Source organism: Acomys russatus, chromosome 20, assembly GCF_903995435.1.
Source record: "Acomys russatus chromosome 20, mAcoRus1.1, whole genome shotgun sequence".
Taxonomy (NCBI): domain Eukaryota; kingdom Metazoa; phylum Chordata; class Mammalia; order Rodentia; family Muridae; genus Acomys; species Acomys russatus.
The window spans coordinates 66,574,511-66,597,267 of NC_067156.1; the positions used below are offsets into that span (position 1 = coordinate 66,574,511).

Here is a 22,757-nt window from a genome sequence, read left to right on the forward strand (position 1 = left end):
TCAGAAACTTTGTTTACTAATGTTTATACTCTGATTAAGACTGAGTGCTCAGGCCTCAGGCTTCTGCAGGACCAAAGAGCACCCTGAAGCCAGGACTCCAGTTATGGGTCTCAGAGGTCAGTGTAGGGCCTGGACTTGGCTCCAGTGTGCCTAGTGTCCCCTCGGATTCTGGAACATTGGTTCTGGGGGGATCTGAGGTCACTGAGGGTACGAAGCTTTCATGACTAAGGTTTCAGTGGCCACTGCTATGGCCTCAGAGGTCACTTTGGGCCTGTGACTCTAACCATCATCCTCAGAAAGCAGAAAGCAGACAGACTTCACTGGGCCTGAAGTTTTGTGTATCCTGTCTCTAGCAAAGGATGATCCAGGTTTTCATTTCATCTAGTCATGTTGGTGTTAGGTGTCCAGTCCCATACTCACTCCCATTGGCACACAGTCAACAAAGGAAAACTTCAGCAATCTATCGATAATAAACATCAAGCTTCATCAGTCCCCCTAGACGAACTTCATGCATATATTTCTCAAGGAAGACTAATGAAAAAAAGAATATTCCAAAAGGCATGGAAGAAGTCAAAATAAACCCACTCTGAGTCATAAAAGATGACAAAGTCAACATGAAAACTATGGGCAATCACCACTCAGACTCATCACCAACTGACCAACTCCCATAGAAGGGAGTCCAAAATTAGAGAGCTGAAATGTCTGAGTAAGAATTTAGTCTCATTGTTCAAATGAATTAATGATCAGATCAAACAAACATGCATGAATTAGAACTCTAACCAAGACTTTGACAAAACAATCTCCAAAGTGAACATAACAATTAAAAAATTGAAACTTAAGTTCAAAATATGAAGGAAAAAATTAGCAAGGAGATTGAAACATTGAAAAACAATCAAACAAAAGTAAGTGAGATAAAGGAGATGGCCAGCCAAATAAACCACAACAGATGTCATCAACAGACAAGACCAAGAGCACTAATTTCAGAAAGGAAGACAAAGTCGAGAGTAATCCAGAGACACATACAAGGAAGGAACATTGTTTCCAAGAAGTCTGTGGTACAGGTAATGCATCAGTGAGGCCAAACCTGAGACTCCATGGAGCTGAAGTAAGACCAAATGGAACAGACAGCACATTTAATAGAGTATAGCAGAAAAGTTCCCAAGTTTACAGGAAGTAGGCGTCCAAACATAGGAGGTAATAGAACACCAAATAGATATGACCAGCAAAGAAACTCTCCATGACATATTATAGTAAGGATGTCAGAAATACAAAGTAAAGAAAAATCCTAAAACCAGCAGAGAAAGACAACTTACAAGGACACAAATATCAGAATACCAGACTGTTAGAGCAATCAGAAAAGCCAGAAGAGCTCAGAATGAAATATTCCATGCTCTGGAAGTAAACTGCTATGAACCAACACTGGTCTCCTGCAAAGCTGCCTTCAACACCGATGAAATAACAGGGGCTGAAGAGAAGCACCAGTGAGGCGATCTGTCAGAGGCAGCCAGCTCTACAGCAAGTTCTTAGTGGGAAACCCTGAAGCGGGGGAAAGGAAGGACCATGAGACTACAGGTAAGTGAAACAGACTTAAGGAAGGAACCATGTCCAAAACTCAGTATACCCTCAAACCTGATGCAGGAAAAGGAAAAGAAATCTCAATAATCCAACAGAACAGAACATCACCCAAAAAACGTATAGGGAATAGCAAACCATTTTCACTAATAACCTCAAGTGCAAATGGCCTCAACTCATCACTTAGAAGACAGTCTAAGGTGACTCCTGGGGCAGCACCTAAGGTGTACAAGCTGCACTTTCACCTACTAGGTTCTAGTCAAAGGGAATGAGAGCAGTTTGCATACAACCAAGAAAATACTTTGAAATCTGAAGGATTTTTAACTTGTAATTTGCTGATTAAATAGAATCTTATTCCAAATCAAAACATTAAAGCTGAGTAATGCACATAATTACATTGTTATAAGTTACACTTTTAAAGTTCATATCTACCCTTGTGACAAAGAAAGAATTGCTATTTACATTGATACAGCAAATAGAATTAATTCTACTACACATCAGCAACAAAATTATTAATTTTCTCCAGATTTTAATCATTAAAACGTCTCATAAAGCTTTCCCCTTTCAGATCAGCATCCTCTGACCTGGGCTAATGTAGCCAATGTACTCCACTTTCATACCAACATAATATTGATACACCTAACAAATATGCCAGCAGCTAAACTCATATATGTAATTTTTGTGTACATGATAATCAGGTAGCAACAGATGACAAACCTGGTACAGAGAAACTTCCATCCACCACAGACAAACCACTCTAGTCCTCTCTTTCTCCGTGCCATCCTGGCTCGAGGTAAGGTGTGGTAATCACTTTCATCATTCTCAAAGCCTTCTTCAGACATCATCAGTGGCATTTCATCCAAATGGGCAGACTCATCCTCCAGCTGGTACCTAGTTAAAGGTAAGAACAGAGAGCTAAGTAGACTGTGGTTACAGTGTCTTGGATATTATCTGGCCAAAGTTTACTAATCACCTGGAGTGGTCTGCATTGAGAATGGCCTCCAAAGACTCATGTTTCAATGCTTAGCCCCTTGTTGGTTAAATTGTTTGGAGAAGGATTAGATGGTATAGCCTTGGAGCAGGTGTGTCACTGGGAGTGAGCTTTGAGCTTTCAAAAGACCATACAGGCCCAATCTCTCTCTCTCCCTCCCTCCCTCCCTTCCTCTCTCTCTCTCTCTAAGCCTCTAACATGCAGATCAGATATAACCTCCCAGCCACTGCTCCAGTCCCATGCATGCCTGCCTACCTGCCTGCTAGTATGCTCCTGACCACAATGGTCATGGGTTCACCTCTGAAACTGTAGTAAGTTCCCCAATTAAATGCTTTCTTGTATAAGTTGCCTTGGCCATGGTGTCTCTTCATAGCAATAGAAATATAACCAAGACATCACCCTTTGTTTTTCTCAAACGAAGCCACCTTCATCTGAGGCAAACCATTGTTTAAAGCAAAAGAAAAGAAAAAACCTATTGCCTGGTGGTGGTAGCACATGCCTTTAATCCCAGCACTTGGGAGGCAGAGGCAGGCAAATCCCTGAGTTCGAGGCCAGCATGGTTTACAGAGTGAGCCCAGGACAGCCAAGGTTACACACATAAACACTGTCTTGAAAACCCACTGCACAGTTAGCTTATGCCCCTTCACAGTAGGGGGTCAACTTTTCATAGTAGACAGGTAAAGGGAAAGCTGTGTAAGGAAGCCCGTGTTAGCTGAAGCAACTGACAACCCTCAGCTATAAGCTCAGGAGGTGCAGCTGAGTGACTGAAATGACCAAGGCTGTCTAAAACGCACTCACTGCATTCAGCTGGGTAAGAAAACAATCCTTGAATATTACTATTTGGCAAAAATCTACATCTCCAAGATATATTGCATAACTATATAGTCACTAAAGTTCTAGAAGATGACTTGTGACTGTTGGCAAAACATAGTTGTCTATGTGGTGACAGGTCTGAGCACTGTCCTGGGCTTGGGTCAGAGCCGCCAACCGTTCTATGTATCATTTATTCAACATCTCTGCCATCCCTATGCAAAATGTATAATCAATGAAAAAAATGTCAACTGGCAGAAAATTTTAAGCTCAACAGTCTCTCTCCCTGTGTGTGTCTGTGTGTTTGTGTGTGTGTCGGTGTATGTACACATGTGTGAATGCATGTGTGTGCCAGTGCATGTGTACGCATCATACATTATGTGTATGAGTTCACACATGTATGCATGCATGTACATGTTCTGTATGTGGGTGTGTTACTGGGGACTGAACCTAGGGGATCAGACATGCAATGCAAGTTCTCTACCACTGACCTATCACCCAAAGAGCACTTTTGCTTTAAACAAACAGCCCACCATCAACACTGTCCTCAATGACTGTTCCTCAATCAAGTCACTGTTCCTCAATCAGAAACATAATCCAACACTAAAAATACTTAACTTTTTTATAAGGATCAATTTTTCAGAAGCCATAATGATGGTTCATCAACTGCTAGGTCATTTAAAATTTATAATGAGCATCTAGGGAAGGCATCACTTCAATTTGAAGAATAATGAAGCCGACCTTTGCGTTGCTGTGGCCAAATGGAAGCCATTCAAGCTGAACCCCCATGCCCTTCTTCTGAGACCCATACAAAACACAAACAGAACCAGAAGTACAAGAAAGAAACAGAGCACTTAAAATTATGCTTTGCATAAAGAAAGAAATATTCCAAACTAACAGGCTGGTGGGATGTAGGGGAACATGGATTCAAACATCTTTGGGTTTCTCCAGAAAAAAAAAAAGGAAGTCCCAGGAGAGAGGAATTATACTTTAAAAAGCCAAAGGAAAAGAACTGTGTATTGACCCAAAACACAGCTGTCACTTCAAAGGGAATAAGAGATGATTTGTTCTGAGTAAAATGGATGACCACAGTCCAGGAACATGGATTTTAGCTGCCTATAAAGATTTGTTCCAGCCTGGTCTACAGAGTGAGTTCCAGAACTATACAGAGAAACCCTGTCTTGAAAAACCAAAAACACACAAACAAATATACAGAACTACTCAAAGTAACAATGACAGCACGGTGCAGTTTTCACTGTCGATACATGTGAGCACAGTGACCGCAGCCGAGGAGGAGGTCTAGGCTCTCTGCTTTCACATGACTGGGAAGATGCTCAAAGAACACTGCTGCATTAGCTTTGGATACTGTGACCTCCAAAGTGAGGTTTCTCAGCAGGGCACAGTTTACATCTTCACTCCATACTCCTTATTGTGGACTGTTGTCCTGCGAATACAGAAGGTTCCAAGGCACCTCAATTCTAGGTACTAAATACCAAGAGCATCACCCCTTGTTGAGACAATAAAAGTGTTCCAATGTCTTTGTACAGTGTCAAAAAGCCTGTGGAGTACAAAAATCACTACTTCAAGGAAGTACGTTAAAGAAAGGGATATGTAGGGTTAAAAAAATTAAAAATAAAAGAATGGAAAATGACATGATGTGAAGACTGCTCAAAATAGAGCTGCAAAGCTGTATTAAATAAGATAAAACATTTTAAAAGATTTATTTTATTTATGTGTATATGTGTGTGAATGTGTGTCACTTATGTGTGGGAGGCCATAAGAGGGCATCAGATCCCTGGGAGCTGAAGTTACACAAGGTTAGCTGCCTAACGTGTGTGCTATGAACTGAATTCAGATGAGTCATCTCTTTCCAGCCCCCCTCCTACCTTCCCGCCCTCCCCGTCACCCCATGTAGTTTTTTTTAATCAGCTGAGACTGAAAGGGACATTGTAACGTAAAAGAGTTAAATCACCAATAAAATCTATTTATATTAAACAAGCATGTACCTGGCAGCAGATTGTCAAAGCACATGCAACAAAACTGATACAAAGCAAATATAAAATTGGCATAGCCACTCTCTCTAAAATTCTTCTATGTTTTATAGAAAAGAGAATCAAAGAAGAAATAAAAACAAATATTGTCAACCAATCTCACCTAAACACTATTTACTCCAAACCAGGGAAAAACAAAAGCATACCCAAAAACAGAATAAACATTCTCCTTAGTTCACTCAAGACCACATCCTGACCACACCCCCAACCTATCAACTCTAGAATAACTAAAGTCATACCACATACAGTCTCTTGTCAGAAGGTAGTTTTTTAATACCTTTAAAATCTACAAATACTTTGGTGAGGCACAAGCTAGTCTCCACAGGGACAATAAGAAAGCCCTAATTCCTTATACAAAGTGCAAAAGAGCAACTTAATTCAAGAATGTTATTGAGCAGTGGTTCTCAACCTGTGGGCTGTTGACCCCCCCCCCCCCCCCCGGTATCCAATGACCCTTTAACAGGTGAAGTGAAAATTTCTGGCTTCTTTGACTATTAGGTTGTGTCTTGTGGATGTTTTTGTTTTGTTTTGTTTTGGTCCCAAGTATGGGATATAGGCGTGTTTTTCCACTGCTGAAGACAGTCTAGTGACCTTCGTTATCAGAAAACAGACCCATGAGAGGACACACGATGTTTTCCTGCAAGCTGTATTGTGAGGCCACCTTGTGTGGACTCTGAGAAGAGATAAATAGAAGCCCACAGACAGTGAGACAATGCTTTTGCATGGCTACACCTTGCAGCAGTTTACATCGCTTCGCTGGTCTTCATCTTTCAACACTTGACTTCGCAGAGAGGAAACGCTCCAGAGAACTTCTCATGGTACTCTGGCAGAGTCTGGCCACTCCTGATGACTCATGCCCACTCGTGCCAATTGGGCAGAGTCTTGCTGTTTCTACTGGATCGTGCCGCCATTGCTGATCCATGATGGTGTCTGGTGTTTGCTATTTGACTAGACTGCTGGTATGCTGACAACACTGTGAAATCACCCTAAGGAACTACATCTAAAAGGATCCACATCCCCTGTCCCTATTAACCTTCCTTCCTCCTACCTCTAGTCAGTGGGCTGGAAGGGAGGTAGAAACATTGAAGAACCATAAAGTAGGTTTTTGAAAAAATCTAAGCCTACACACAGGGGTCATCTAAAACCATCAGAAAACACAGTTATATACATTACAATCCATAACAGCAGCAAAATTATAGTTACGAAGTAGCAACGAAAATAATTTTATGGTTGGGGTCACCACAACATGAGGAACTGTATTAAAGGGCTCTATGTTGAGAACCATCAACATAGAAAATATGTCATATATTGAGGGCGGCTTCAATAAAGAAGCCATAGAGACTAGGTGAGCCTGATGGCAACGGCTACTTTAAGTACTGACATCTACCAGGCGCCAGGCCAGGCACTGCAGATATCTATATTCTGCAGCATTAAAGGAGGAGGAGGACTCATTTTTTATGAACAGTTCTTATAAAACACACACACACACACACACACACACTCTCTCTCTATATATATATATCTCTATTCAGATGACAAATGAGCAAAAGCAATTCACAAAGAAACACAAGTAACCTCACAGAGTATGTGTAAACACATTAGCACTTTTGCACTAGACACTTCAGTTAGTGCCTACATGTGTGGCATTTGTCCAAGCCAGCAGCTTACAGACATACAGGACAAAAACAAGTAAATTAGCATATTACATACAAAGAGAGAGATCTAGAAAGAAAACCAGAAAGCCTTCCTGTGATGGTAATCATAGCTGTCTGCCTATATCCATGAGAAGAATGTTTCAAGGGAGTTTTGGTTGGAGGGAAAATCAATTCTCAATATATGTGGATCCATCCTACAGTCTGAGGTCCTAGAATGAATTACCAGCAGACGACAAGCTGGGTACAATATGGTCTCTCTCCGCTTCCTGACTGTGGATACAATGTGGCCAGGAGCCTCACATTCCTCTCTCTCCCAGTGAGGACAGACCACACTGTCAGGAGCAAAGTAAAGCCTCCCTGCCTTAATTTGTCTTTAACCAGGCATCATTACAGCAGTAAGAAAAGTAATGATGTACTTCCCTGTGTGCTAGAAAGCAGTCACTGAGAGCTGAGGCTCCAAGATGAGGGAGAGGGCGCTGTGATGAGGAAGTGAGCATGCACAAGAAACACAGTGCCAGAGAAGCACAAGAAAGGAGGTTCAGGCTCATTTTAAATTACTAATAGTCTCGAACTCACAGCAATCCACCTGCCTCTGCCTCCCAGGACATCCAAGGCTGCACAGAGAAACCCTGTCTCGGAAAACAAAACAACAACAAAAAAATCCTAGTAGTCATTACAAGCTCTAAGCTTCACAGTAATTTGTTTCTTAAAAGAATTAGAAATGTGCTTTCCGTAGTTTATAAGTAGATAAAGTAATTTTTCTGTTGTTGTTGTTGCTTGAGATGGGGCTCACTATATAAGTTAGGTTGGCCTAAAATTTGAGACCTTACTGACTCACACACCACTACATACCACTTAGAAAAGTAATTTTTAGTATGCAGCATGGCCAACAGTCTTGGGCACACAATCTTCATTGCTGACAGAGTAATGAACAATTTGTGAAGATGTATCACAGGCCTTTATGTTACTATACTATACAGTAACATACTGCTACTAAACTGCAGGCTCAAATTATCCATGGAACTAAACATGTATAAAGTTTTACCTACAAAGACAACCGTAACTACACTGAGCTGTTTGAAAGAGGAACCAAGGACATGGAAAGAGTTTTAATACTCATGACCAAAGAACTGGTTATTTAAGAGAGGGCTGAAGTGATGGCTCAGCGGCTATGAGCACTTACTGCTCTGGCAGAGGACCCAGGTTCAGTTCCCAGCACTCACATGGTAGCTCACAACTGTCCTAACTCCAGTTTTAGGGAATCTGATACTCTCTCTCTTCTGGATTCTATAGGCACCAAGACACACATGGTATACACACATACATACATATATACATACAGGCAAATTGCTGGTACAGGGGAAAAAGGCGGGAGAAACTAAAAAATCATGGGAAAGGAAAGGAGCTCCTCAACTCTGCTGACTGGAAATCAAGAAGGTCTCCCAAACAAGATTATGAACCTTGTATTCAGTAAAATCATGGTTTTGTCCTTGTAACCTGTTTATAATAAAGATAGTCCTTTGAACTTTGTGACCCATATTTTATCTTATGAGCCTATAAACTATCAGTGTACCTCAGAAACCACCTTATAATCTCATTCTTTTACTTCTTGGGGTTTTGGATGCGGGAGGATGGTGGTTTAAGACAGGGTCTCATGTAGCCAAAACTCCTCATGCACCCCCAGGGTTTGAGCTGTGCTGGGGATCGAAACCCCAGCTTCAGTTCACAGCGCTGAACTGTGTTCTATCACTAAGCCACATCCCCAACCCATGATCTCATTTTCTAAAGACAGATTCCTTAGATAAGTTTACCAAAACTTGTTTTTTGTCTTTTAATTTCTCACAATAATATAATTTCAAAAGCCACAAAAATCGTGCAGATAGCTTTTGTTGAGACACTTAAATGAGACTGTTCTGAGAAGCCTAGGCCTCTTTAAAGGCATGTAATTACTGCCCTCTAATTCTTACTATTATACATGCATGTGTGTGTCTGCATACGCGTGGAGGTCAGGGGGCAACTTTTAGGAACTGGTTCTCTCCTTTCATCTCCTCAGACTTGCATAACAAGTGCCTCTGACCTGAGGAGCCCAATACTGTTTTACCATTTCTCTCTTCTCTTCCCTCTCCCTCTCTCTCTCTCTCCCTCCGTCCCTCTCTCTCTCTCTCTCTCTCTCTCTCTCTCTCTCTCTCTCTCTCTCTCTCTCTCTGTGTGTGTGTGTGTGTGTGTGTGTGTGTGTGTGTGTGTGTGTGTGTGTGTTTCAAGCTGGAAGCTGGCCTGGAACTCAGAGATCAGTCTGCCTCCACTTGCTATGTCCTGGGATTAAAGGCATGTGCCTGGTACTAAGTAAGCTTTTCTTAGGCCTGCCTTTCATTCCAAATGCCTAGCTTAAATCTGCATTTCTACTCCAAACTGACTTGGCCTGAAAATCTTGTCTGCAGCATAAGCTAAGCATCCTGACTTTTTTATTTTTTATTTTTCAACATTCAAAGCTTTTTTAATAACAGTAAGATCCAGAATTAGTTTTTGTAGCCTTGGCTGGCCCTTCGGCCTCTGGCACACTCAAACTAGAGCAGACATAGGGTTTGGTGTGGCTGTGTGGGGTCCCTAGGACCTTGCCAAAATGCCCTTTCATGGACCAGACAAGACCACGGTGCCTTAGCCTTTGGGAGTCTTCAGGGCATGGTGCCTTGGCCTTTGGGAGTCTTCAGGGCCAGTTGGCCAAAGGTGAGGATCTTATCCCCAGCCACGAGGATGCAACTTTGGGCCGGCTGCTCACCCACAGTGCACACACCTTCAGCTTGGGCAATTCCAGGATCCTCACATCAGCAGCAGTCTGTTCCCTGGTCAATGTGAACACCCATGATGGCACCCCCTGATTGGCCAGGTCCAGAAAGACAGAACCGCGCCAGAATGGACAGGCGAGCAGCCTGACTTCTGTGGCACTCCGGAGGGCTCCATCTCCCCGGCCCCCATCGCCACAGAGAATGACGGTGTGTGAGACCTTTGTTAAACAGAAGCACACTCGGAGAAATGGCACTTATTTTCACCCTCTTTCAGCACTCCCTCGGCCAATCAAATTGACAACTGATTTTAGTGGCTCCATGTAATCTTCTACAAATTACATTTTAGGTAATTTAGAGGGAAAAACCTATGAAGGAGCCTGAAGAAAGTATTTTCCCTGAAAAGGTCCTTTTTCTTTTCTGCATAAGATTATGTCTTTCAACAAATGTTCTAAATAAATTATAAAAATGAGTATTTATCCAAGTGCAATCAAAATTCAGAACAGCAGCTAATATACATAAAATAAGATGTTTAGAGGTTTTTTCGTTAAGGTTCTCTCAGTGATCATGTTGCAGAAGTTGCAGTCTTACCAGCTTTGATGCTGGAACAGCAGCCTGACTGGTACGGGAAGCCCCGTAACCTAGACTCCACAACGTAGCCTTTGAACTGGCAAGCAATTTATTCCCTCTCCAAAGCAATTTTCCTATTGTACTGAAAATTTTACTTCAGTATTTAAAAACAATAAGATGATGAATAATGGATTTTTTTTCCCAGAGGCAGGATAAGCACAGAATCCTAAGTGTCTTTGTTGCCTGGTGTCATACACACTTAATTGGTTTGTCACTCAAGAGAAATCAACATTTCCAGCAATTAAGTATAATTCTGGAAACATGTTTTAAATGAGTAAAAACAATGTGAACAAAGGAAACAGAACAGATGACAGGGACCCAAGTGTCCTGCCTCACTACAGGAGGAGGACACGCAACCTTAGCCACTGACAGGGCTTTCTTTTTTACAGGCTTTCAATAGAACACTGAGGTACAGGTGACAGGAATCCATGAATACCTCACGCTTAAGAAAGGAGCTGTACAAACGACTGCACCAACCAAGGACAATGTATGCAGTAAACCTAGGACCCCCTACCCAGATCCAGCCAATGGACACCACATTCTCCACAGTTGTGTGGAGAGCAAGGACTGACTTGGACATGAACTCTGATGCCTCCTATTTGACCACTTCCCTTTGGTGGGGAGATCTGGTGACACCAGAGGAAGAGTAAGCAGGCTACCAGGAAGAGACTTGATAAGCTGTGATCTTATGGTGGGGGACAAGGTCCCCTTCTGTCACAGACCAAGGGGAGGGGAATAGGATGAAAGAAAGAGGGAAGGGGAACGGGAAGACACAAGTGAAGGATAACAATTGAGATGTAATCTGAATAAATTATTTAAATAAAAATGAAAAAAATAAAAGAAAAGGAGCTGTACCTCAGCTTCAGCCACAGGCTTTCAATATACTGCTCAAGTACTGGAGGGCATATAATTTCCATGACTAAAGAAGGTCAGTGGTGGCTATGTTACACTTACATGGACGGCCCCTTAAGTGTCAGGCAGCTCTACTGTTTCCATCAGAATAAAAATATTGAGAATTTATATTAAAGAAATTAATCTAAAATATTATCTAAGGCTCAAAACTTCAGAATAACTAACCTCCTTTGCCTGCATGCTAACAAAGTAGAAAAACAACAGGAAGGTGCTATGTATGAAAATGTACTTATATCCTCCATCAAAGGGAGCTGTGCAGTTCAACTGTGTCATTTGAGTCACTACTAAGAAGCTGATGAGAAACTAGGCCTCTCCAGCCTCTAACAGCACAAAGTAAAAAGAGTTCTAGGGCTGGAATCAGTCACCTGAGTGGTGAGCAACTGTTTATGGAAGGCAGTGCACAATCAGTACAAAGAACTCACCAATGGCACGCAAAGAAAAGAGAGAAACCACAGAATCAGTGACAGCAAGCCACTGTCACACAGCAAGCCACCGTTCTTCTGTTGCTGTTGAAGAGAAGTTGCTTTGTCGCATTATGATGGCCATTTAAGTGGGATCTGCATGTGCGTGAGCTGGCAGACATCTCATTATTAAGTTTCTGAGTCTGGTCTTTTCTATAAGGTACCATGGTCATTAGGGTTGGGCTCCACAGGTCTTTGTAAGATACCATGGGTCACTAGAGATCAAGTGTGATTCTTATAGTGTGGGTACTTTGCTTTTATTTGGGGCCTTTTGTCTATATACTCTCCAAATGTGTGCTAGCAGCTTAATGTGTATGTCTCTGTCAGAAGATGGGACCTAACTAGAGGTATTCTTCGCATGAGGGTGCCCTCAAAAAGGGTGAGTACTACCATATTGGGGGCTGGCTTTCTCGTGGTCTTCTGCCACACAGGGGGGAAAAAGCATGCTAGCATTGAACTACCTTGACATTGAACCACATAGCTTTTAGAACCTAAGAAAGCATCTTCTGCCCTTTATAAATTACCTACACTCAAATACTGTTTTTTTTTTTTTTTGTAGTATGAAATAGACTAAAATTAAAACTAATGGTAAAGCAGTAACAGCCAGCACCATCATCATCAAAATAACTAGAGAAATGGTATCAGAAAAAATGCTGTGGTCTTAGTTGAAAAAAAAAAGAAGAAGAAGAAGACGACGATGAAGACTAGCTAGCCCCTTAAGCTGAGAAGTAACCACTACTTTGAACTAGTATTTCCTCCCTCTTCCTCCCTTCTTCCCTAGGACTGCAGTAATTGATGATTGTAAACTTCCATGGGATGCTGGGAATCAAACCCAGATCTTCTGCAAGAGAAACTAGTGTGCCTAACTATTGAGTCATCTCTCCATGATGACTTAGTCATCATTAAGTCATTCCCAAAAGAATTAGTGATTTCTAAAAATTTCTATAAGAAATTCTTGGAATAAGAAATTATACCAAGGCTGGAGAGATGGCTCAGAGGCTAAGAGTACTGCCTGCTCTTCCAGAGGTCCTGAGTTCAATTCCCAGCAACCACATGGTGGCTCACAACCATCTATAATGTGATATGATGCCCTCTTCTGGCATGCAGGTGTGCATGTAGGCAGAGCACTATATACATAATAAAAAAATAAACCTTTTTAAAAAAAGAAATTATACCAATACTACCCATAAAACTTTTGAACTAAACTTAGTAACATATTATCCAATATTAAATAAACACAAATACAAAAACTTTAAGGGCCATGGCCTGTTAGCTCAGGACATAAATTCTAGTTGCCTATAATTGTTATGGACTCTATTATCAATTCTGATACCTTAAGATATATGAAAATTAAATGAAGCATACCTATTCTGACAAGTATAAAGAATTTCTTATTTTCTAGGTGAACTATGGATCCTTTTCCAGTGAAATTCTTTATTAACTTTTATAAAACTTTCTGAAATCCCAAAGAAAATTCTGGGCCTGAACACATTAAAAAAAAAAAAAAAAAAAAAAAAAGCACCATCTTAAGACACATCATAGAGGTGCAGTGGTGCCACATGCGTTTAATTCCAGCATCGGGAGGCAGATGCAGGCAAATCTCTGTGAATCTGAGACCAGCCTGGTCTACAGAGCAAGCTCCAGCACAGCCAAAGCTACACAGAAAAATCCTATCTCAAAAAAAAGAAAGAAAAGAGAAGAAATTATGCATATATCTTCAAAATAAGAAAACTAGCATTATAAGAATCTGTGTTACGTCTACCAAGAAACACTAATATTTTGCAGATAATCAGACAACACCCATCTGTTCTCAGCATGAGTCTCTTTTTACACAGTAGAGTTGAACTGTTATATGTATGGCAAGCGCCTCTCCGCAAGGCCATTAACTCCACTGCTTTGAGCTTGGAAACTCAAAGACAAAGTACTAACAAACATGGACAAACAACACCCTAATGTTCACTGTCATGTATTTATCATCCAAGTATAAAGTTTAATCTAAAGGACACGGTTATCACTTAAAACAGAGGAGCAAAAGCACAAAACTAACAGGGGCATTACTTTTACTCAAAAGAAAAACCAACACCTCACATGAACAAAAAAATAAAACCAAACGCCTATTGCTCCTCATGGCTCCTGAGGGAGAAAATGAAGACAAAGGCTGCGCTCTGTATGGGCAGGGGTGCTTGTTTGTAGGGAGTGGTGGAAATGCTCCTGCACTGGCCAGTAATAATAGTGGCTGCACATGTCTGCGACTGCCACCATCCAAGAATTGCACACTTAAAGTTAGTGATGTGTATGGGATAACAAATGTATCAAAAACACTACTAAACGACAAGCAAATACACAATAAAAGTGAGTTTTCAATGAAAGAGTAGAGCTGAAGGGATATATTGGTGGCAAAACGCTTGGCTAGCATATAATCCTTGGATTTGATATCTCTCGCCTCTCTCTCTCTCTCTCTCTCTCTCTCTCTCTCTCTCTCTCTCTCTCTCACACACACACACACACACACACACACACACACACACATCACGAGCGGCAAGAAGAGGGAGAGAAAGAAGAACAGGGTCTAGGAAGGACCCCCAGCCACTCTCCAGATGTAAACACCTGACCTTTAAGGTCAAGTCCAGCAGCCAGACACTCCTGTTCCAAACAAACTAAGATGAGTGGGCATCTCAAATGGGAGCAAACAGGACGGCCTTCTGTCTCAGGTGTCAAAGCTATGCAGGGAACCTGCACCCAAGACAGCAACTTCCACATTCCCCACCAAGTACTAAAACAGTATCCCAGGAAGCCTGGTAAAACTGAAGAATTAAATAAATCTCAGTCTTATCACATAATGCCCAAAATGATAGGATGCAATGAAAAGAGAAAAACAGGAAAATCTCAACTTGAATGAGAAAATGAGAATCCAGAGATGTTAACATCAACATTACAGATATTCTGACATGAGTTTTTTAAAGTTAGCATTAAAAAAAAAGCTTCAATGGGAAGCTATGTAGATGGCTCAGTTGGTAAACTGCCTGCCACACAAGCATGAGGACTTGGGTTTGAATCCCTAACATCCACATAGCAGCCAGGAGCACCATGCCTATAGCCCTTGGATGGGGACATGAAGACAGGCAGAAGACCTGAGCTTACTATCCAGCCAGCCTAGCCAACTGTTGAGTCCAGATTCAGTGAGAGACCCTGCATCAAAAAATAATGTAGAGACTTTACTCCCAGCACTAGGAAGGCAGAGGCAAAGTCAGGTGGATCTCTGTGAGTTCAAGGCCAGCTGTATTACATTGAGAGTTACAGAACAGCCAGAGCAGCAGGGTGTGGTGGTGCACAGCAGTAATCCCAGCACTCAGGGGGGCAGAACCAGGCAGATCTCTGTGAGTTCAAGGCCAGCCTGGTCTACAAAGTCCAGAACAGCCAAGGCTTCACAGAGAAACCCTGTCTTGAAAAAAGAAAGAAAGAAAGAAAGAAGACAGACAGACAAAAAAACAGCCAGACCCTGTTTCAAAAAAAAAAAAAAAAAGGTAAAAAGAAAAGAAGAAAAAGGGTGGAGGAGAGTGACTAAGAAAGGCATTACACATACAAGCTTCAGTGGGCAATCATGAATGGAAAAGTCATCCCCACACAGAGAGCTAACATGAAGAACCACCAACTGAAATTTTCAAGCTGAAAAGGTGGCTCAAAGGCAGAACAGAGAGAAAAATTGGTTAACTTGAAGCCAGAACAGGAACTTCCCAGTCTGAACAGGAAATAGACCTCAAACAAATGACACACTCAGGACCTGGAAAAAACTCAAGACTACTGAATTATTACCAATGCCACAGATAAATGCCAGAGAAAGAGGCTCACACATAGTCACACAATGAAAAAGAAAGAAAGGAAGGAAGAAAGAGAGTAAGCGAAAAGAAACCCATGTAAAGTTCATAATATCAAACTACTGAATTATTTTAAAGGCTTTAAAGTAGTGTGAGAGTTCCCAAGAAATGAGTGAGAACAATCCAAGTGACACCAGATTTTTCATCAAAACCCATGAAGGCTCAAAGCGATGCAACATTTTTCAAACACTGGAAGGACTGTCATTCTCAATGACAGTACAGTTATTTTTCCTTTCCTCCGGGAGTGCATCCTGCAGGATGTCTGAAACCATACATTAACAAACGGGATAACGGTTATGTTTTTCCTACACACGCACAGCTACAATACAGTTAGTAACAATATATGCCTAAAAAGATTGCCAGATTCACATCTTTTGTACTTGGGAATATTATCAGGTAAAATGGGAGTCATTTTAACACTGAACTTCCAAAACAGCCAACACCATGACAGTCAATAGTACAATAGTGCAGGCAACTTAGAAGCAGTTAATCCCTTGATACTACAGAGAGAGCAAGGAGGGGATGGTTCACAAGACCACGAGACTCCATACAATATCCAGAGCAGCACGTAAGTTCAAATATCTAAATTGTTTGTTTCTGGGACTTTCCATTTAATATTTTCAAACCATGGTTGTCTATAACACATATACCAGCAAGCAAAGAAAGTAAAGGCAACCGTGAAGGGGGCAGTTAGTCTACTGGTGAAATTATCCTTCAAGAATGATGGGGAAACAGGAAATCCTCAAATGAAAGAAAACAAAGACAATTTGTTTTAAACGCACCTATTCTAAAAGAATGGCTACAGAAATACTTAAAATGGAACAGAAATAAAAATTCTAAAATATCAGAAAAAAGGGAAGAGAAAGGGCAAAAAATATGAATGAAGCCCTCCTCTTGAGGTTTCTAGAGAAAAAGTAAGCTATAACACTGTCAGATGTGGACTCCCAATACAATGTAAGGGAAACATTTGTATAGTTTCAAAATGCAAAACTTAAGTTTAACGTTACAAGTATATTACCAAGGAAATGTATAAAAGAGCATAAAGAGGTAAACCTTACACTTAAGGTATCAGCAGCACACTGTGCCACACTATGTGTATATGCACTGTGCTGCCTAGTTACACTGGGTGATAGCTATACAAAGAAATGCACTGAAAAAGCATATGTACGTCAAAATGCTTTTGGACTGTAAGTGCTACAGGCTAGTCTGTGCTATGTACTGAATTCCTGGCCTGTCTGGTCTACAAAGTGAAACTATCTCAAGAAAATAAGTTTGTTGGAATAACCCAAAAGAAAGGAAGAAAAGAGGTTTAAGGATGAAAATCAGAAGAAACAAAAAAAAATAAAATGCCACTCTTAGGTTCCAATGTATAGAAAATCACCTTGAATGTAAATGATCTTAATATACCAATTTAAAAAAAAACTGAGCCAGGAATGGATGGTAGCGTATGCCTGTAATCACTCAGGATGTTGATACAGGAGGATAAGGAGTTCTAAGCCATTAAGACCTACACTGTCAGACCCTGACTCAAAAAAAAGACAGAAAAAAAAGACAGACAGAAAACAAAAGAAGGAAGAATAGAAGGAAAGAGAAGAGAAAGGAAGAGGGCTAACACTACATAAACCTTAATCCAAAAAAGCAGGAGTGACTATTCTAATACTTAATACAGATTTATGAACAAATAAAATAATCAGAAACAAAGAGGAATATTACATAGCAATAAAAGCCAACATTTAGACACTGGGCTCTCAATTGTTACCATCAAACATCAGAGCTTGAGAATATATAAAGCAAAAAGACTCAAAATACAACAAAAATGAGATGTTTAAAAGGCAGCAGTATTTCCAAATAATCTCCTAAAATCAATCACATACAGTACTACTAATGCAATTACTCTTTTGAGTGCCATCGATTAGAGGGAAATGGTAGCTTGGAGTATCCACCTCCAGGCACTTACTGAGGTTCTGTAATCCTCAACCAATGTTCCCAGTTCAAAGACGAAGAAATAAGGGATAGAGAAAGAAATGAGCGGAAATCAAACGACTGGTAAGTACAAGGACCAAGATCCAGCTCAGATCTCTAACATAATATTCAAAACAAAAATCAAACTTCCAAAAGTACTCTTAATGCCATGCCTGCTGACCCTTACAGCATACTCAATAACTGGTTTCCATACAAATAAATAAGGTTGGGCATGGTGATCTACACCTTTAATCCCAGCTCTGGGATAAGCTAAGGCAGGTGGATCTCTATGACTTCGAGGCCAGCCTGGTCTGTAGAGCATGCTCCAGGCTAGCCAAGGATACACAGTGAGACCTTGTCTCTAAATAATGTTCAACCCAAAAAGTATCTGAAAGCTCTGATTTGGGAGAAACTAAATATTCGGTGAGATGTGGGGTTTTTTTTGTGTGTGTTTTGTTTTGCTTTTACTTCTATGTTAAAGGGTTGCTTCCTCAATACCTCTACAGCAAAATTAAAATTTGGTAACTACAAGGTAATAAACTGTATATTTTAAAGTATCTTTTATAAGGGGACGGGTGTGGTGGTACGCGCCTTTAATCCCAGCTCTCAGGAGGCAGAGGCAGGTGGATCGCTGTGAGTTCGAGGCCAGCCTGGTCTACAAATCAAGTCCAGGACAGTCAAGGCTAACACAGAGAGACTCTGTCTCGGAAAAACAAACAAACAAACAAACAAACAAAACAGTGTCGTTTATAAAGTACAGTGTTATTTTCTTTGGGTAAGAAAGTATACAAGTATGAGACTTCCACTCAAAGGTCTCACATTTTAATTGCACTGCTAAACTACGGCCCCACTAAACAGTTTAACTTCTCTAACCCTTCACTCTACCCTCCAAAACATCTGTCAACAGAAAGGATTGTGTTCAGTCGCAGCCAAGTACAAAATGGGCCTAAGAAGGGCTTCACATCTAGGAAAAAATAATAATAATAAATCAGTGACACTGCAAGGCGTGATTTTCACACTCATGATGAGTTGCACCTGTCACTTCGGCCCGCTCGCCCACACAGTAAGTTCTGGGGCTCCCGAAGCGACACCAAAGGCGGGGCGGCGTCCCGGAATCCCCGGGCGCGGCTCAGTCCCTGGTCCTCCGCCCTGGAGTTGGCGCCCAACGGGCGGCCCGACGCGGACCACGGCGGCGGGGACCACCCGCGCTGCCGGGAAGGAGGAGGCCCGCCGTTACCTGCCGCGCCGGTCGGCACCCGGCCCGGGCCCAGCGGCGCTGTAGTAGGCCGCGCGTCTGTGGCTGGCGGCGGCAGCCGCGCTGCGCACCGGGTGTAGAGGGATCTGGTCCGCCATGCTCCGGCCAGCCCCGCCCGTTATCCTCAACTCCGCGAATCCTCCCAGCCGGGTCCACCCGGGTTCAGCCAGGGCCGATGCACCCCAGCGCGCCGCCCCGCCCCGGCGTGTCGCCCTATGATGGCGTCACAGAGCATCGGAGGAGCGTTCCGGGGGCGTGGACATCATAGGTCCCGCCCCTTTCCGGCCCAACCTGATGACAATAATTAAGAAAGGCATTATGGCGTTCTTAAGCCCCGCCCCCGCCTTGGGTAACCAAACTTTGATAAGGTAGTGCCAGAGGCTCTCCTTTCTCTTCTGTCTCTCTGTCTGTCTGTCTGTCTGTCTGTGTCTCTCTCTCTCTCTCTCTCTCTCTCTCTCTCTCTCTCTCTCTCTCTCTCTCTCTCTCTCTCTCTCTCTCACACACACACACACACACACACACACACACACACACACACACACACACCACACACCACCAACCCCCCACCCACCTTCTCCTCCTCCACCTTACAACCACAAACTGGCCTTGCACCTGGCCCTCCTCACTTGAGTACTCTAGCCCAGCGGTTCTAGGTGTCCAGGTGACACAACCCAGTGTCTTTGACGCCTGGCTGCAGGAGTGAAGGGTGCGCGCAGGCCACAATTTCAGGATCTGGTCGGATCCACACACTAGGGAACCCCTGCCTGGCCTGTTCCAGACCTGAAGCCATCCAGGTATGGAAGGTGTAGCCTGCGTTGTCTAAGGTAGATGACCAAAGCCCCCTCCCTTGCTGACCTAGAGCAGCCCAGGGCCCCTCATCAACACCTGTGGGGCTGCCGCTGCCCCAGAGTTAATTCCTCTCCTGTGTTCACCTTCTCCCCCGTGTTCCCCCTCCATGTTGCTGGTTATCTTGAATTTCATCTCGAGAATAAACTGGGCCTGCTCTGAGTCACTGATGTGTAGAATTGTTTCATGCCAATAAATACTAACACCTTTAAAAAATATCAAACCAAAAGCACCAGGAACATGCATTTATCAATCACGCCTAAGCCTGCACCTGGGACTATAAAAGGAACACACACACACACCCAAGACCAAAATATGGCAGGCATAGTTTCAGGAACCTTCTCTAGGAAACTGCCATAGCAAAAGACTTCTGCCTCTGTCCCCAGCTCCAGAAGTTCCAAGAGAGTTTCTCCTGGTTGTGTCAGCCAGACCACTTCAGAAGGACACTAGAAATAGCCTGCCACCAGATCTACATCAGAGAACTCTACTGAGTATCTCTGAGCTGCATGCGCCTTCCTGTGAAGTGCTCTGTAGATGCTCTGCCTCCCCCCCCCCCCCCCCCCTCAGGACAGTTTCTCTGAACTCCGCAGCCTTTAACCCTTCTTTTGCCGTGGAGAGAGGGAAACAGCACATAAATGAGTGTGGTGTGTAATGTTTGCTCTGAGAGTTAATGGTAGTGAGTTAAGATGATGTGGCATCACATTTTAATTGTCAAGTTGAGATTTAAAACCCTTTGAAGGATAACCCTCTGGACATGACTGTGAGGACATTACAGAGAGCTTTGACTGAACTGGGAAAACCCACCTAAAATGTAATGGCACCAATCCATGGGCTGGAGTCCCAGACTGAATAGAGATTTAGCATCTCTCTCTCTCTCTCTCTCTCTCTCTCTCTCTCTCTCTCTCTCTCTCTCTCTCATCTCTCCCCTCCTCCTCTCCTCTCCCCCCCTCCCTCTTTCTCCCCCTCTCTCTCTCCCCCCCCTTTCCCTCCCCTCACCCCTTCCTCTCTCTCCCTCCCCATTCTCTTTCCCTCCCTCCCCACTGCCCCTCCCTTTCTCTCTCTCCCTCCCTCTCCCTGCCCCCTCTCTCTTTGCCATCCCCTCTCCCTCCCTCCCTCCCCCCTCTCTCTTCCCACCCTTCCCACTCTGCTCACCAATAACTAGAGGCACTCTGACTACAAGACAAAATAAACCCTTTCCTGAAATTGCTTTTTTTCAAGTATTTTGTCACAAGAAGCATAACTAATACAGGTGGGAATAAAAGAATCTGATTTCCAAAAGCCATCCTGCAAGTAAAATTAGAATTACATGGCAAACTGTAGTCAGTGAGGCTGGCTTAACTTGTGAATCCAGTGTTGTTTGCTAAATTCTGACATGGCCGGAAGACCTAAGTGTGTCGATCTAGGTTTCTGAACATAACACAGCTTAACATTGTTTAATTTGCTTTACCCTCTTTTCTATTGAAACATGACAAGATTTCTCCCTCATTTCAAAAGCGTATCTTTTTCCTAGTGTAGTTGAACAATTAAGTCTCCAGAGAGTTCTGAGTTGTGTCTGCTGTTCGTAATTGTTTACTTTTCCAAATTATGGTTTATATTCTGAGCAAGTATGCAGTTATGTCTCCAAGCTATATGTATTAACTGGGAAGGCTTTCTATTCCAAGAGAAGGATGACAAAGATGACTCACATCAGTGAGTCATGTGGTCCAGGTAGCATTCCAGTGGTGCCTAAGGAGACCTGCTCTCAGACACCGCATGTAGCAACAGTGACTTCTTTTTTTTTTTTTAATTCAAAAATTTGTTTTATTTTTTTACATATACATTTGTATTACTGCACATAATATAACATAAATTATATGTAGCAAGAAGAACCAGGAAACAATCCAGAATTATATTAGTGTTGCATTCATAATGTGCAACAGTTATGGTTTCACATAAGAGTCATGAGAATTTTAAAAGCTAGTAATAGGTTTCTGAGTCTTTGACAACGAAAAGTTAACTCAAAATCAAAGAGCAAATCTGAGATGTCTTGGACAGTCCTCTACCGTGTTGCATCATGTAACCTTGCAGCCTTGTCTCTAAATACACATCGCATGTACCCTGTACTGTGGGTATGGCCACGCCCAACAGTGCCATTGAATGCTGCCTTAAGCACCTCAGCTCAGAACTGCAGAGTTTTTATTATATATACAAAGTTTTCTGCTATTGTGAAAACACAATAGTTTAATTAGAGGGAAAAAATTTGTAGTGTTTTCCAACCATCACTTTACAGCATTTAAGTTTCAAATTAATAAATCTTTTAACTGAATTGTGTTAGAATATTTGATTTGAAAGTGACATTTGAGTTGCTTAAGTTTCATTTAAAAAAAATCAACTGAATTTTGACTTGGAATTAAGACAAAATTTCTAACAATTCTCATGATAATGCTAAATATGCTTTTACCTTTTTCTACTACAAACTCATATAAAACAACATTGTCAGCATTGATGGTTATAAGATCAACATATTGATCAACTCTGGAAAATGCTGATGATGTTCTGTGTCCTGCAATATCAGATCTCCCAACAGTATTTAATTCTTCATGGAAAAATGGATAGCACATGCATTCTTAGTGTGTACAATGTCTTCCATCTTAAAAAAAATTATTATAATTTAATCACATTATATCCCGATTGTTACCCCCTCGCTCTCTCTTTTCTTCCTGTTCCCACCCTCCCTCCTCTTCGGCCCTATTCCCCTCCCCTAGACTTCTGATGGGGGGATGGGGAGGATGGGGTACTCCTCCCCCACTGTGTTGTATCCCCTTCCTCAGTGTGCCCTCAAGGCTGCCCAGCCAAGGGGCAGTGATCAAATTGTGGACAGCAGAGTGCATGTCAAAGGCGGTCCCCTCGCCCACCCCACATGGAGAATTAGGGGTCCATTGGCTACTTCTGAACAGGGGGTCTAGGTTCCCCGCTTG

The 22,757-nt window shown here is 42.3% G+C and overlaps 1 protein-coding gene across 8 annotated transcripts in view; it reads right to left on the minus strand.

The window, feature by feature from the left end:
• Atp9b (ATPase phospholipid transporting 9B (putative)) overlaps window positions 1-19,154 on the minus strand; it is a 189,090-nt gene extending 169,936 nt beyond the window's left edge. For 6 of the 8 annotated variants that reach the window (XM_051163762.1, XM_051163761.1, XM_051163759.1 and 3 more), the window contains exons 1-2: window positions 18,937-19,154; window positions 2,290-2,463 (exon numbers count right to left, since the gene is read on the minus strand). In XM_051163762.1, the coding sequence (XP_051019719.1) occupies window positions 2,290-2,463; window positions 18,937-19,052 (290 nt within the window). In that variant the 5' untranslated portion in view covers window positions 19,053-19,154. The remainder of the gene's footprint in view (window positions 1-2,289; window positions 2,464-18,936) is intronic. The other 2 variants (XM_051163763.1, XM_051163764.1) reach the window with 1 other exon arrangement.
• Window positions 19,155-22,757: the final 3,603 nt, after the last annotated feature.